Source organism: Apium graveolens, chromosome 2 (genome assembly GCF_009905375.1).
Source record: "Apium graveolens cultivar Ventura chromosome 2, ASM990537v1, whole genome shotgun sequence".
In the NCBI taxonomy this organism is placed as follows: domain Eukaryota; kingdom Viridiplantae; phylum Streptophyta; class Magnoliopsida; order Apiales; family Apiaceae; genus Apium; species Apium graveolens.
The window spans coordinates 156,699,164-156,716,895 of record NC_133648.1 but is presented as its reverse complement, the minus strand read 5'-3'; the positions used below and the strand labels follow the sequence as shown (position 1 = coordinate 156,716,895).

The 17,732-nt window shown below is 32.7% G+C and overlaps 1 protein-coding gene across 1 annotated transcript; it reads right to left on the bottom strand.

Moving 5' to 3' along the window:
* Positions 1-9,569: 9,569 nt before the first annotated feature.
* LOC141706107 (putative alkaline/neutral invertase B) lies at positions 9,570-11,598 on the bottom strand. Its single transcript, XM_074508939.1, has 4 exons — positions 11,449-11,598; positions 10,921-11,352; positions 10,149-10,689; positions 9,570-10,025 (listed from the first exon to the last, which is right to left on the bottom strand). The coding sequence occupies exons 1-4, from the start codon at positions 11,560-11,562 to the stop codon at positions 9,730-9,732; spliced, it is 1,383 nt and encodes a 460-aa protein (XP_074365040.1). The 5' UTR covers positions 11,563-11,598; the 3' UTR covers positions 9,570-9,729.
* Between the last annotated feature and the right edge of the window lie 6,134 nt (positions 11,599-17,732).

Below are 17,732 nucleotides of genomic sequence, written 5' to 3'. Positions count from 1 at the left end.
ATACCTCTGCTGGAGACAAAGGAAAGGCTGATGATGTCTACTACAGTGGAGAACAGGATGACTTTGATATTTTTGACATTCCCACTGAACCAGTCTTGGAAGATAAAGATGGTTTATTTGAAGCTGAAGAGGAAAGTGATTTTGGAGAATGGGAAGAGGAAGCTACAGTGGATCCTATCTTTGAGAAAGAGTTTCAGCAGCAGCAGTCAGAGATGAAAAGAAAAGAAGCTGAACTCAAAAAGGTCTCCCAGATCATTGACATGAAGAAAGACATTCAAAGAACAGAAACTCTTCAAAAGCAACGTCTTCATGACATTAAGGCTCAAGAAAGGAGAAGAGATGTCAGACTGAAGATTGGTGAAAAATGGGATGAAGCTAGGAGAGTACTTGATATGCCTTAACTGAGCACTAACAATGATAGGCAGTTCCTACATCTTCTTGACAAGCTGGAAATCTCAAATCCTAACAATGACATGTACATGAATGCTATCAAGACTGAAGTCTCAAGGATCACAGCTGCTTTTGATAGATCCCTAAATGAGATGAGCATTTTTGTATATTGTCAGAGTGAAGGATCTTTCAAGGTGTCACTTCATCTGTTTGAGAATCGTTCTTTGTCAGAGATTTGGGTTCTTCTCAACAAGGTAAAAAGAAGCTCAGAATTGAATGAAGTTCTTCGAGAAAGGCTTAAAGAGTTTGCCAGCAGGGCTAGTCCTCAAGTGGTCAACAATCCTCATCAGGTGAGATTCTTTAAGTCTGATTGTCTTCAAATCTGTCAGCTAGATGTACAATCTCTTAAAGACTACTCAGCTAAGCATCTGGTCTGGATGGAACATCATTTAAGAACTGCTGGATACTCATCCATGTTGAAGACTCAAGCTGCTGATTTGATTCAAGCTTATTGTTAAAAGAATATTAAAAGGTACAATCAGATCAAGAATAAGCTGAAGTCAGTTGGAGTTCAACCAGTCAGACCAGCAAGCTTCACTTCAGAAAAGGATCGTGTCTTTGACAAAGAGTTACTTCAAGAGTTAGAAGAAGGTGAAGTCAGAAGAGAAGACAACTGAAGTCAATTAGCTCAAAACTCAATGTAATATGATTAGAGCTTTATGAATCAAGATAGTCTAATGTAGTTATATGTTCAGGCTAGAGGAACATCTATCTTGTATTCACTTGTAAATTTCTTTTGGAATCTGGAAAATGTTAAATATAATCCAGAACTTTTCTGCTATTTACTTTGCATTACTGTTTATATCTTTTTCTTATTTGTTAGTTGAGTTATCCTCTAGGTATTTGTTGTTATTGTCTAACAAGCAAATAGGGGGAGATTGAAAGGCATATGTCATAGCCTATTCGTTTATTCGAGGATTTAACTCAACTCAAATAAGAATGTAATAAGTAAATAGTGGATCTATCGTCAGAGAGATCTCACAAAGTAACATCTGTCAAAGGGTTAAGAAACATTATTCATCTACAGACTTGAAGACTTAATTCACTGGAAGAAGCTCAAGAAATTGATCAAGCCTCGGTGATATAAATCAAGATTGTGGATTTAATCAAGTGACAGAGATCTCGTTAGGGTATCAATTAATTACAAGGATTTAATCTGAAGAAAATCAAGAGTATCAAGGTCAAGGCTTGAAGAAACGTCACGCAAGTTAGTCACTCATGAACCAGACAGTACATTGAGTGTCAACATTGAAGTGGTGGAATTGATTCATAATTGACAGTGATTTTCAGAAGATTTTCAGAAGAATGGTTGATGTTCAAGAGTAGTATTAATTCTCTATTAATTAATTAAGTCATTTAATTTAATTAAGAGAATAAATTAAATCTGCCAAGATTAATTTATTGATTAATTGAATTAGTTGGTTAATTAATTCTGAATTAATATTATGCATTTTTCAGAAATGATTTTGGATTTATATTCAAAAAGAAAATCAGCAAATCAGATTTGAACTGGTATGACAATTGGATTGTCATACCGAAAGTCCTACCAAGTCTTTCTGGATAGTTCTACCAAGTCATTCTATTGTCCTACCGATAGTCTTTCCAAGTCAAGTAATTGTCCTACCGAAAGTTCTATAAGCTCAAATGATTGTCTTGCTAGTTCATTTTGGATTGTTTTGCCGAATGTCATGCTGATTCAATTCGAGTGATCTGTTTACTTAAACCAACAGAAGCAGATCATTTTCATAATCATCAACATACAGAACACACAAGTCAAGAGAAAAAGCAGAAAACAAAGGCACAACATTTCATTTTTCATCTGCTTTATTCAAGATCAAAATTCTAGATTGTAAAGTTAAATCCAATCCACTAGAATTATTTATCTTGTTCTTGTGTAACAATCTAGCGGATTAAAATCCCTAGAACTTAATCTCAAATCGCATTTAGCATTTGATCTTTTAATTACAAAAATAGAAAAAGTTCATGTCGAATTTATTCTAGATTTGTAATAATTGATTTGAGATTAATCCCTTGTAACCGATACCGTAGTTGTAACACATTTCAAGTTTAATAAAAGTTTTATTTAACTTGAATTTTGTTTCACCTTTTTATTCCGCATTTTATTCGATTAAACGGTATTGTTTGCATTCAATCCCCCCTTCTACAAACAATTGGGACCTAACAGTGACTCACTTACACTGAGAAGCCACTGTAAAAAGGAATTTCAAAAGATGCATAAAATAAGCACAAAACAGTTGAGGTGGACTCATGCATGAACTCATTTTATAGTAGACTTCAGACTAATGACAGATTTTGAGCAAAGTTCTTAGTTATGCCTTATTTCTAAGATGTACTGAAGTGAATCAGACTTTACTCTTTGTCTGATATTTAGCTTAATGCACACACTTACACTCCATATGAATGATGAAAATTACTGTGGTGATCAATGTTGTTTTAGATGAACAGTCTAAGTGTCAGTTGCATAAATTCTGAGGACAAGTTCTGATGGAAGTTCTGATGATTAAGTTCTGAGGAAACCATATCAGTATTTGTGTGAAGAATTACAGAAATAAACATTCACTTTTTGGGTTAAGAAGCCATATTCTGATGACTTTTAAATTCTGATAATAATCAAGTTATGATGCTTACGTGGCAGTATTTATTTACTTGATTTATTTTTAAGTCAATACTTGAACGGTTATATTTTATCAGAATATTGGTTTATGTGAGATAAAGACAGTCATAATCATTTGTTTAGTGGGAACAGTTTTTTTTTTGAAAAACTGCATGGACATGGTAATCATTACTTATTTCCCGTGCCCATTAACTTTTATTTTAACTGCTACATGCCTGTTAGGTGTAAAGTCTGTTCCACTTCTCAATAACTGTTGTCACGTGGGGAGTCTAAGTAAAAGAGATAAAAGATTTTCAAATCTTTTATTTACATTTCTATTCTACTTACTCTCTCTCTTTTTCTTATTCTCTCATATTTTCTGACGGTTTACTATACATACATTTTATCAAACACTTTTCAGGCATTCTAAATTCTCACTCGTTTTCAATGGCACCCAAGGATATAATCTTTGATGGAGCAAAGTTCATCCCCAACAACTATACTGCCATTCTCACTAAGAGTGAAGCTCCTTCTGCATTTCATTTTATTCAGGATTTCTTATCTCATAGTGAAATTGGGTTCGCATTGACACAGCCATCCAGTATATCTGGAACTCAAGTTCTGATATTTTGGCGTACTGGAAATTATGATGATGGTGGTAAGCATGGGTCTCCAAGCATCGTATTTACAACAAATGAGGTTGAGTATGTTATTACTCCAGGAGCAGTTCGTAAAGCTCTATACCTACCTGAATCCTATCAATTCAGTTCTGCTGTGGAGGAGCCCTTGCTATAACAAATGTTGGCTAATCTTGGGTATGAACGGAGTTTGGCTAAGTTGGGTCAACTTAAATGCCCATATATTCGAAAGGAATGGAGCTTCTTCTTCGATTGCATCACGAAGACGTTTGCCAACAAATGCTCAAATTTTGATGTCATTCCTATTCTAACACAACAAATTGGGTATGCACTCCTAAACCAGTCTCATTTTGATTATGCAAAGACTGTGTTATGTTTTATAGGAGATAGAATGAAAGAGGACAGGAATGTAGTTTACTTTGCTAGATTCTGTCAGTTAATTTATAGTTACTGTACAGAAGATGAACCAAAACTAGCAGGTGAACTCATAGAACCTTTTAGGTTAGAAAAAAGGGCTTTTACTGATCTTTTCACTACTGATAACAAGAAGGGAGTTTTGAGACCCCGTAGAATTTCTTTATCAGTAAAGCAAGCTCTTGTAAATGCTGATGGTGCTACATATTCATTGCTATATCCTGATGTCCAACCTACCACCACACAACAGCCATCAACACCTACTTCTGTCACTCCAGAAAAATCAACAAATACCACTCAACCATCAGCACCTACAGTGCAGCCTTCTTCTTCTAGAGCAAAGAGGACAAAGACTGTACCTCAGACACAACAGAAAAGAAGGAGGATGATTCTGAGAGATGAATCAGAAGATGAGGCACATGTTCAAACATCAGAACCTGTTGCAAAAGCAGCTGAGGAAGTGTCTCCTCAGAAAACAATGGAAACTGGGAGTTCTAGACCACTCAAAAGGCTTAGAAAGATAAATTCTGATGACAAAGCTCTCACCGTCTCTCCACCCTTGAAGAGATGGAAGAAACAAAGAGCTCACAGGGACACAGTTGAGTCAGGTTCAGAGGATATGGAAGCAGCAGCTAAGGAAGGGGATCAGGAATCTCTGATCCTAAAGGAGCCAATTGTGATTGAATCCCTTCCATCTACACAACCAGAATTTGCTGAAGCCATTGCATTTACACCTCCACTGTCACCAATTCAAGCTAAAGAAACTGCTCAAGACAGAGTGCCTACACCTCCCGTGTCACCTATCATTGATCAAGTACATGCTGAAACAACACGTACAAGTGCTGAAATAGACATTCATAACTTGAATGCGCCTGAAGTTATGTACTTAGAAGCTCCAACCATTCTTCAACAAACTCCACCAACAACACTAATTTTAGATGCTGAAACTACAGATATTCCAACAACACCTTTTCTGAATCTAGATGTTGAAGATCAGATTTTAGGTGAGCATCAGAATTTGTATGTTGATCAGAACTTAAAGGATGATTTTGAAACCACTATAGCCTCACACGCAATCATTTTATCAGAGGAAGTTGATTCTGCAAGCTCTATAAGTTCTGATGCTGCAAATGTTAAAATTACTGGTGAGGCTGCTACAAATGAAAATGCTGATGCAGCTGGTCCTTCAGGACATGCACCTCTACCAGCAGTTAATAAAGTTGATTTGATTAAGAAGTTTGCGAGAAGGGATGCACCAGTACCTTGGAGTGCAACTCCAAGAGGAAAAGAATGGATCAAGGAGTGGAACAAAGTTGATTTTGTTCCTACTGCAAATATTCTTGTTGAGCACCTGGCTAAAGCTGATGAGATGCTGATGAATGATGTATAAATATTCATAATCTACATTTATAATTTGAAATTCAAAAAGTAAGCTATCTATGGAAAAAGATTTTAAACTAATCAATCATTTATGATTTGCTCCTTTATTTGTTATATTGTTAAATTTTGAATTTCATACTTATCTATAGAAACTATCACTCCTTGATTTGTAAATTGAGTTAAATTAGATTGATATATACACGTCATTTATTTTTTTTCTCAAATTTCAAATCTCGGAATCTTTTGCAGGGGTTACATGTAGATTTTAATTGTGCAATACATCATATTTCTTCTTTTATAATAGTATATATATATATCTTTTAATTTTGAAAATTTTAAACTGCGAGGTGTCGCCGTAAGGCGAAGCCGAGTAATATTGCACTATTTTTTATATTTAAGTTATATATATAGAAATACAGTTAGAGAGTAATTGATAAAAACTGATTTCGAATTCACATGTGTAAGCAATATATGTATAAATGTAATATTGTAGTTTTCAATTCAACTGTTTTAAAATAACTTATATTCGGTACTTTCATTTTTTAAATTTCCAAATTTTAAACTACGAGGTGTCGCCGTAAGGCGATACCGAGTAATATAGAACTAATTTTTTTATATTTAAATTATATATATAGAAATACAGTTAGAGAGTAATTGACAGAAATTAATTTCAAATTCATATGTTTAAGCAATATATATAGAAATGTAACATTGCAGTTTTCAATTCAACGCTTTTAAAATAACTTATATTAAGTATTTATATTTTTTCAATTTTCTAAATTTTAAACTGCGAGGGGTCGCGACGCCGAGTAATATTGAACTAATTTTTTAAAGTTGAAATTTATATACAAAAAATACAGTTAGAGGAGTAATTGAGAAAACCTGATTTTGAGTTCATATGTTTAAGCAATATATGTAGAAAAATATATATGTGAAAAAATATTGATTAACTGAAAAAACTTAAACAATATTTATAAACCGAAAAAACTGTGTAAATAATATTTATTGACTGAAAAAGTGAATGATACAAAATGAAATATAAACAAAATATCAACACCTATCTAAATTGAATTAATTATAAATTAATAACAAAATATATAAATGAAATTGTTGTATGAAATTGTGGTATGAGCACGCGTAGCATGAGCAAAAATCCCTAGTTATAGAAACCAATGTCCCCTGCGTCTTTTTTTTCCTGAATTTAAATTATATTTTAAATAAATAAATAAATAAATAAATATATTAGTGATTTCTTCTCATGTTTTCTCTTCTTTTATGATACATTTATTCATTTTATGAATTTCTGTATACCTTTATGAGCATATCAATAGTATTGTATTGAATTAAATGTATTTAGAGATTCTTTCTTTTAGTTAAATTTGTTTAGAGATTTTAATATCGGTGACAATAGAAAAATCGTTTATCTTTATGTGTCAATGAAGATATGAAAAACGCAAAAATTTATAATTTTAACATATATTGATCGGTTATTTTTTATAATATAGTAGTGAATCCTTTACCTTCAGATCAATTTTATCAACTAAATTAGCTTAAAATTATAAATTTCCCCCAAGATGACACCGTTTAATCAATGCTACTAAAACATGAAACATATAAAAAGGAAAAAGAAATGATGCTGATCTAACGTTAAAGTGGGAAAATGAGCCGTGCCCGGAGCCTGAAAACATACCACAAAGGAAACATTGGAACTCTACCCCAGATAATTGCACTGAAGAACATGTGCCCCAGATAGTACTCTACTCCTCCCACCCTAAAAAAAACGTTTTTTATTTGTGTTAAACACGTTTATCGATGTATAATTTTGATTGTTAATATTTTTAATTTCGTAATATTATAAAATATATAAATTTTATTGTATTAAAATATTTATAAATACGAATCTAACAAAATCAGTTATGACTATATTTGATCTTATAAATTAAACATAAATCAATACTTAATCGCTTAACAATGAAAAGTATAAAAAATAAAAATGAAAAACATAATATGTAACGGAGGGAGGATGAAGTAGCCGTTATAGACTTCTAGTATTCCTACTTTCAATATTCCGCTAATGCACCCCCCATAAAAAAACTGTATCACTTAACAAGAAAATTATAGGACCTGTACCCTAGCTAGGAAAATACACTGGTTTTAATATTGCTTCTGCAACTTTGATAATTCCTGAGATTATTTCCCTTCTAGCAAAAACATAGAGCTACATGAGATGAGAAACACATTTCTACAAGTGAGTTTTGTGATGTTTACTGAGCTTTCCTATACAGTGGAAGCATCCCTCAACAACTGCTAATCACAGGCTATGGTTAAACTTGTTCTTAGGGAATTCGAATTACTGCACATGAATCATACTTAGCGGATATACATTGACACTCCTAGTTTTAATACTATACACACCCATCATGGCACAAGTTACCATGATTTAATCTCGTTACCCCTCACTAAATTGCTCAGCTCCATATTTCCGAAGCTGTAATATTGCAAAATACACATTCTTAATCAAGATTCTCCTCATACACTATTACTAGACTAAAATACGAAAAGATATGAACAAACTTATCCAAAGTAACCAATGGCCAACCATCTTTTTAACATATCTGTGTCAAATATAAGCTTCAATATTGATGTGCACATGCATGGTTGAAGAACACGGTGGGGACTTCACCTTCAAAACACCAAGGACCCCTCTATCAAATTAAACATATAAATAGGCCAGTTCCTTTTATTTTTGTAGTAATTGTCCACTGCAAAATTTAAATAGGCGTGGAAATCCTTGGCCTCTTGTTACCAAGAGAAGAGGGACATCCACTAGTTTACACGGAATGACCAAGTATACAAAATTGAAGGAGGGGGCTCTTTGACTCAACTGCTTGCTTAGCAAAAAAAACACAAAGGCTCTTGATACGAAATGATAACAAAAGGTAGCAAAGCAATAAGTTGAAAGCTTACACTAGATAGCTTTCACTTTTTTTCTGCAAACGCCAACCAGTCAATGGAGGTGTCGAGGTAGCACAACTACAAGCATAACATTTTGTTTTAGATATAAATCTTTGTAATATCACTCCACAACTACTGGGAACACTAATTACCTTCATCTATATGGCAGAAGCTTTCTCTGGGAAATATTACACTTGGATCAATTTGTTGGGAGCGCAGAACAAGAGCCACACAAGTCATACTGCAAAAACTAAAATAAAAATGAATACATTTCATCAACTTAGAGCTCTTGATAGACAATGCAAAAGAGAACTTCTAAATTTATATAAGGACAGATTAGAATTTTATATATAAATATATATATATATATAATATAACAAATAATCATAAAATGAACTAATAATTTAAATAGAAATAAGAAATATAAAATATTAAAATTTGATTTAATTTAAATAATATATTAAATATAGTGCATTTCATTATTTGTTATTAAATATATTTTTAAAATAAGAAAATTAGTATAAAAAGTTTTATTAAATTTGACAATAATTTACCCTATCATATTGGTCAACTTATTATAATTATACTTTTCCGAGTGCAATTCATTTATTATAATGTATTAAGAAAGTATGTCATTTTTTATTAGTTTTAATATGTCATCTGATTAATTTTTATAGAAATATATTATTCATTATTACGTAATTGATATGCAAATTAAAATTAGGTTAAAATAATTATTTATGATATTCAAAAATTATTTCTTTATAGGTAAAAGTTTGTTTGAGATAATATTTCGATATATATACAGACTCATAATTAGCACAGATTTTAAAGCTAGTTATAAATTAAAGTCTAACTCCTCATTAAACTTAAACTTTACCTAACAAGATATAAAAAACAGGTTTGTCCATTATGTGACCATGACATATGCTAAGAATGTGATTGATGAATTGTAAAAATTGTATTGGTGAAAATGATTGTGCAAGGAAGGTCCATCATTATTAATGAGGTCTCCACCAATATTTTGTAAACACCTTCATTAAACATCAACTCTTAGCACTCTTAGCATGTGTCATAAACACACATTAGAAAAATCCATAAAAAAAAATTTCTTACAAAATCAATTACCAACTCCCCGTTAAATAATTCAGCTCTTCTTGGAACATATATATGTTCGAATCCTTCAAAATTATGGCTGGACCATTGTAAAAAGTAAAATGTACGTAGAATGAGGGCCTCAGGGTCAAACATTGATTTGTATAATTTAGGATGAATGAGTTATCCAACCCAAGAAGCAGATTTTCTCATGGGCGTGTGCACTTGTTGGTCTTCCTCCATTGATATCATTCCTAGATGACATGGTTCCTCAAGCATCATTTTAGCCACCAAGTAGCCAGCTATGGACCATGTTTGGTTACCTCGCGACTGCTTTCCCACGTACCTCCCACACTTTCCGTCATAGTATTCTGGCCAGTTGTCCTTCATCAGACGGCTCTCTGTAAGTTCTATAGCACGCCTTGCTATCTCCTGTCGTCCCGTCTTGATACATGCAGCAGTTAACAGCCACACCAGCACTGCATTCGCCCAAAATTAAATTTAATGTTCAACGCAAGAGGCAAGAAATCATGCCCCAACATTGATCTAATAAGAAATTTAGACTAATCACAAAAAAAAAACTATTTGAGAAGAGAGCTCACCTGGCCAAGAGCCTCCATTATGATAACTCCAACTAGTGTTCTTTGGATCATAGCCTGTCACGATGCGCCATTCGTGACCTTCCATTGCAGGATAAGATATCTTCAAAGGCATTTCTCCCACCAGATCGTCCCATCGTGCTTCAATCAGATCCATTATTGCTGAGGCTTGCTCAGGAGTAGCCATAGATGACAGGATTGCAACACAATTTCCCAAGCAAAACCACCGAAAATCCATTCTTGCTGGACTCACATTTCCAACAAAGTAACCACCACGACTTGGCATGAAATCAAACACCCAATCTGGAAGGGAGTCCGGCATCACATTGAACTTGTTCACTGCAGTATTAGAGTACTCCTCCGTCTTCAGTTGCTTCATGTCCAACCAGAAGTAACCACGCATGTGATACGTTAGAGCAGTGAGGCGTGTCTTTATTTTTTCTGCTAACTTTTTCCCCTCGGCATCAGTCTTGAGTAAAAGCAAGGCACATTTTAAGGCCATAAAGAAGAGTGCTTGTATTTCAATGGGATAACCATAAACACCCTGAGTTGTGTAGTACACAAAACAAAGGAATGCTTTTAGAACTGTCACAGTTGTACTTTCGCACAATTATTCTTTTTACACTGATAGAATCCTAATGATTGGTATCTACTTAATTTCATCTTTATTCATTCCTCTAAACCTATAGATTAAGATATAAACTAAAAATCCACATTGCAAAATTATGTAAATAGCTGAAAGTTAAAAGAAACAGAAAATGCAGTTTGTACTAACCATTCTACGGTCAATCATGGAGCATCCATCAGCACAGAGAAGGGTGGGGAAAGTATCAAAACCTTCAGCAAGGCATAAATTCAAAATAAGGCGCATACCCTTTTGACATTCAGACTGTTCAGCCAAAGAAAGGTCCCCTGTTGATATTGTGTATGCGCGAAGCAATATGATCCACCAAAAACCAGAGTCCACAGGAGTCACTCTTCCTATAGCAGTTTCACCAAAGTCTGCGATAAGAATTTCCAAATCCCGAACAGAATCATGGTGCACTTTGAAGCTTGCTGGCATCACTCCTTCAGCTAACTTGAATCGGTCTACCGTCTTCTCCCATGATTGCAGGCGAAGAGTTTTAAGAAGAAAATTCTTGACTATTTCAGACTCTCCATTCATCATAAAGGCCAGGGCACTTGGAACAAAGTCTCTCACGAAAACCTATTGATGATGTAAGCTTTCAGAACTTGAGTAGCAAGCAAAAACGATTTTGTGAGGGTTAACAACGGAAGAATACAGTGAAAAATAATATTATACCTGGTTGTAGTTAAGTTCTTCGGAAGAATGATCCATTGCAGCAACAGTCCCTACAGCTTGTCCACGAAAATAAACTAATGATCGCCTCAATGCATTCCATGCTTCTCCAAACATGGGAAGTGTATTGAAGCGAGTGCTTCCAAGAGACTCCAGAAAGTCAGAAGGTTGAGATTTGCGCGGTGCCAAAGTGATTGACCTCTCATCAGAGGACCCATTGATTTCCGTGTTTACAGGCTGATGAGGTCTATTAAGCAAATCAGAGTGTTCAGTATCAACGGAGGAGGTTCTCCTCTCGAGGTGTTTTCCGTTTCCATTTAATGCTATTGCGTTGGACATAGGATACATATCTGTGAAGAACTCTCAACGGGTTCAGGGATCTGCACATTCGTAAAAGAAGCTGGTATATATATATATATATATATATATATATATATATTGCACAAGGTTTTTAGAGTTCTAAATGTAAAAAAGAGATATGCACAAACACGAGGTTTAGACTGATGAATGTCAACGATACAGACTTTAAACGCAGGATAGGGTGCAACCAAACTAACAATTGAATCACTTCAATCTCACCATGTACATTAGGCTCATCGAATTCACTTAATAACGAGTATTCCACAGATCAACTAAATTTATTTGGGAAAAAAAAACTAAAAACTAAACACCAAATATCTCGAAAGAAGCAAACCTGTAATCAAAGCTCGCGAGGAAGGGGGTTGAGAAAACAAGTAGGTGGCTCGTTGGTTTATATAGCCCCCATATAACCTAAGGTTTAATAATAAGTTACTTATCATCCAAGTTTACCATAATTTGTTCCCTTTGCAAAGGAAGCAAAAATATTTCCAAAATTTGATTTTCCTGGTCGATAGAAGCATTAAGTATGCTGCCCAATGAGTTGGTATAGAGTTCAGCAACATGTAAATTTTCCTGACCCACAGCCTTTTTTATCATTACAAATTTACAATACTTGCCTTGTTATAGAAGAAGGTGATGTTTTTTTTAGCTTGGGTGAATATAAGTTTTGATGTGATAAGAGAAAGTGAGACATTTACGATTGGGTGACAGTGTGCAGTATATGTCTTATTTCCCTCTGCATTTGAATTACTTAAATTTTAATTTGTTACCTTTTCTTTCTCCCTTTACAATACTCCATTTTTTACTTTTACCATAAATTATGTCATATAATAATAATCTTATTAAAAATTTTACCTAAATTTATCTATTTCTCCTTAAAAATTTACTTTACCGTCTTTTTAATCTCTTTTATACTGTGAAGGGTAATGAAGCCTGACCTCATTTTTGGAGCAAGTATCCTACAAATTTACATGTTAACTACTTTACTAAATTATAACACCCTCCAAATTCGGAGTTTAGATATGAGATATTACTATCACTAACTACCTTTCTAAATCTGTATAATCACTATATAAATATATAATTACCCCTTTTCTACTATTACTCAGGATCTTTTAAGGTTAAGGTGTGAAAATAAGAACAACTTACCAACTTTATTACAAAAACCCAAATAAAAGGTCTTACAAACCTTCTTTATTACAAATTAGTTATCTACATAAATTTTAAACTAAGTTTCTTTTATTCAAACCATATATATAACTGTTCCTGCTACACCTACTCGGGCATCTCAAAACTCTCTTCTGGTATTGGAATTAGCACCCTTGGTGTTAGAGGGTCACACCCGCTTCTGACCACTCAGGTACGGATGTGTTTCATTCTCGACTTTAACTGAAAACAATGTGAATAACAATAATAGGGGTGAGCCAAAATTGCTCAACAAGCATGCAACATTAATATATATAATGTAAAGAGAGAAAGTTAAATGAACCGGTAATCTGCTGGTTTGTGCAACCACCTATTTCTGTAAGGAATAATGAAAGCCACTATCGGCGAGTACCAAATGAGTTAGACTGGACACAAAAACCAACATATGCAGTATAACCCGCTAATCAGTCAGGATATAGCGCGGATCTATACCCATCTGCATAGACCCTCCAACATATAGGGTACCCAGGCACTATGACCTAATAATCAAGGGTCTGGTTCATACCCGGCCCGCATCGTAACCATCTAGTCCATAGCTTAGCATCTGGAACAATCCGTATGCTTTCGATGTATCCCAACATCGGAATATATCAGAATATATGTATATATATGTATATAATAACTATTGGAATATGAATAGATGATTCAATGAATTAGGAGAAATTAGGTTTCGAAATGAAATAGGAATAAAGGAACAACAATTGTGTATCAGTGTTTATGAACAAGAGTTATTAGGGTATAGGTGTCATGGAAAGTTGAAAGCAATTCACTATTCTAAACTTAGAATAGGGGGAAAACTTGCCTGGTATACGCTCTGCTTCAGGTATTTCACAGTTCTCTATCCCCGGCTTGGTTCGCCTTATTGGTGTTATTTCTATCAAAGAAAGATATTCACTTAGTTGATTCTTATCGCAATCGTACATCAGACTGGGACCACGTAGCCCTTATCATCTACCCATACGATTCTATCTGACTCGTATAAGTATTATCTAGCAATTACGACTCAAGTACTCACATAAATCACATATCACATAAAGCACATAATTAATTTAGACTTACATATATTTTTAGAATCAAAATCGGATCTATATTCGCATTAACAAACAATATCTGACTCGTTTCCTAATTTTCTGAGATTTATTGGACTTATATTTATACATAATAAGATCCGTAATCAAATAGGTACCGAAAACCGACTTGCTTCCGAAAGAAATTATGATTTATAACTATTTTTAATGGAATCAGGTTATTTTTCTGAGTCTAAGGGTCTTTGTTTCGATTAATACCGATAAACGGTTTATTACTACGCAATAAACAAGAATTAATCAATTAACAGTCAATTATAATTAATTATTCAAAAATAAATAACCCTCAATTATATTTTTAAATCATTATCTAGGAAAAATCAAATTTAAAAATGATTTTTTCCGCCCGCAAGGGTTGGTTCAGTTGGTTAAAGAGAGGATAACTATCCTCTTGGTCACAGGTTCGAATCCCACGGGAGGAGAATTAATGATTATGCCTCCTGAGCCAGAGTCTGTCGCTTATGCTGTTTACCTTGGTTCACGTGGTTTGCAGGCTATTACGTGAGCCCGAAGGGTTTACCAGTGCGCACCCGAAGGGTAGCGGCTGCGGATTACCTACGATAAAAAAATAATTTTTCCCTATTTTTTGAATTTAATTTAAATTTATTACAACTTATCCAATTAAATTGATTAATTATAAATAACTAATCAATTTAAATAAATAATAAGTAATTCGTAAATAAGTAAATAAATAAATAATTAATTATATTTCCTAATTTCTAAAATTTGGAACACAACTTGAATCTATTACGAATTATTCAAGTAAACGGATCAATTACTAAATAATTAATCAGTCTAAATAAATAATCCATAAATAAGAAATAACTAATTAGTTAAATAAATAAATAAGTAAATAAATAATTAAATAAACAGATTTTCGAATTTGTAAAATAATTTAGAATTTATTTACAAAATAAATCATATTATTAATCAAATTATTTATTTGATTTACTAATTAATAAACTAATTTTTCTGATTTTTGTAAAATAAAATTAAATAGAAATTACAGGAACATGTTTTGGAAAATCAATTTGGATGTTTTAAGATCAAAACCGGGTCGACTTCGGGTCGAAATCGGGTCGACCTCGGGTCATCAAGAATACCACCGCCACCACCAGAATCCGGCGACGGTGGTTGTTCCCCGGTGAGCCAAACAATGACAAAAACACAGGTTTTCGAGCCCGTTTTTCCGCGTTTTCGATCCACAACAACACAGGCGCCTTCCTCCTCCTTCCCTCGTCGATTCGAAGCCGGAAAACGTAAGGAACGCCGCCGGTAACAGCGGTTTCCGATGAGCTTCAAACGGGAACTAATATCGACCAAACCGGTCTCAAACAACTGCAAATAAAGCGATCTACACATCTATGGTGCTCAAAATCATCTCAGCAAACTCAATCAGAAGTACCCAAATTAAAATCAAACCCGAAAATTAACAATTCTAATTCAAATAATCCAAATACAAAATTGATTACAGGAATGGAAAGAGGATTCAAAGAGCTTTAATTTGATTACTTACATGATCAATTTGGTAAACGGAAACACGATCAAACTTCGATTTGATTTCAGGAACTCCAAACCCTAATTGCAGAGAAATTGGAGAATTTCTTGAGTTTTCTGATTTTTTTATAATTTATAATTATTTAATTATTAGTAAATCAGTTATTTATATTAGTAACAATAATATCCCTAAATAAAATTAAGGCCCTAATTATACATCTAATAAAATTAATTGGCCCTTAATTTTATAATTTTTGGGTATTAATTTTGAATTTTTAAAAGTCCAATAAATACAAAATATATGCCAAAAATTCCCAAAAATTGTGAATAATACAAAAGTGCAAACAAAAATTTTTTTGATAATTTCATGATCCTATAAATATAAAAATGTGATTTTTGTGGGGTTTTTGACACCCGAAGGAGCCCGAAAAAGTCATTTTTCGCGAAACGAGAAAATTTGTAAAACGTTTGGATGTTCAGAATATCGCGATGGTATAAGCCATACTGGGCAAAATAAGGCCAATGATTTTGTTTGAATTATAGGTTATTAAAACAATGTTTGGGCCGTACAACTTTTGTTATAAAAGCATTTAACCTAGAATAAAACACCCGATAATTACCCAGAACACATTCTGACAAAACAAAATACACGTAGTATATAATAGTTATGGTTTCACAATTCAACACTCTTAATAACATATTAAAACACATAATTCACCTTTATTAAGATATAATACAAGCGTAATTTCTCAGTCGTTACATAAATCATGCTCGGCACCGGTAACTAAAACAATATTGTATTTTTTTTTGCATTTCTTATCTATCTTAGTCATTTTAAAAGGTTGACTCAGTTGGTTAAAGAGGGGATATAATTATCCTTTTAGTTACGAGTCGAATCCCATAAAAGGAGAATTTATAATTATACCTCATTATTCACAAATCTAATATCCTAAAATTATATTATTTATTAGTAATACTTAATGTAATATTTTTTTATTTAATAATATAAAATTTTGAGAATATTACAAAAATAAATTGAAACGATATGAAAGGCGTCACCACCCCATTCTCGTCTTCTCATTTACTCCCCCCGTCCCCCTCAATTCTTTACATTGGGGGACGGGGGCTCGACACGCACTTTAATGCTCTTATTGCATAATTGCTTTTTTTAAAAAAATTCTTCTAAATAAAAATATAATGTTCAAAACTTTATGCCAAAAAAAGAAATTTTTAAAAATGGGAACTATACTTTATAGTTGCCTTAAAATACATGTCAAACATGCGAAAAAAATATGTAAAGAAATGAGGGGACAGAGGTAATATATAAGTATAATATAATATAATAATTTTAAAAATATTGAGAATATATATTTATAGATCTTGCATTTTTAATATTTCATTAACTAAAACTTAAAAGATTTTTTTTAGAAAAATATGATATAGTAAGTTACTTTAGGAGAAAGAGCAGAAATGGTATTAAATAAAGAAATTTAGGGGAATATTAAGATGATAGCAAGAATGATATCAAATAAAGAAATTTAGGAGAATATTACGAATAATGATAAATATTTATATATACTTATCTTGGTAATATTTCATTGCCAAAAAATTAAAAGAAATTTTTTAGAAAAATATAATATAGTAAGTAGATTTTAGGATAAAGAGAATAAATGGTATTAAAATGGAAATTTATAAGAATATCAAGATAAAAAGTTTATTTAAAGAGAAAATAGAAGTTTTATGAGAATAATAAGATGTTAAATTGATTTCAAAAATATTATTGGAAGATGTTATAAAAAATTTTGGGAGAATATTATGAATAATGATAACAAATTTATGAGAATATAACATAATTGTAATTTTGATATTTATTAAATCAAAAAATTGAGAAAAATAAAATGGGACGATTTGAGAGCGCCACAAAACCGACTCCGTCTTCTCCTTTATATAAGTACTGGGTGATACAACTGTGCTTCGCGCAGTTTTAGGAACTCCTTTATATTTTGATTAAGTAAGATTTTGTATTCATGATAAATTTAAAATAATTATAAAATAATAATTTTTTACTTAAGATTAGTTTATTTGTCTAACATAAAATTAGAAAAAGATATTACCGTTTACTACGTTTTAACCATCTCC

What these genes read in the sequence shown, in the direction of transcription:
- LOC141706107 (XM_074508939.1), bottom strand. Translation starts at nt 11,562, where the DNA reads ATGTTTGGAGAAGCATGGAATGCATTGAGGCGATCATTAGTTTATTTT. An exon ending in AAGAACTTAACTACAACCAG is followed by an intron (nt 11,353 to 11,448) that starts GTATAATATTAT and finishes CATCATCAATAG; the next exon opens with GTTTTCGTGAGAGACTTTGT. An exon ending in CCATGATTGACCGTAGAATG is followed by an intron (nt 10,690 to 10,920) that starts GTTAGTACAAAC and finishes TACACAACTCAG; the next exon opens with GGTGTTTATGGTTATCCCAT.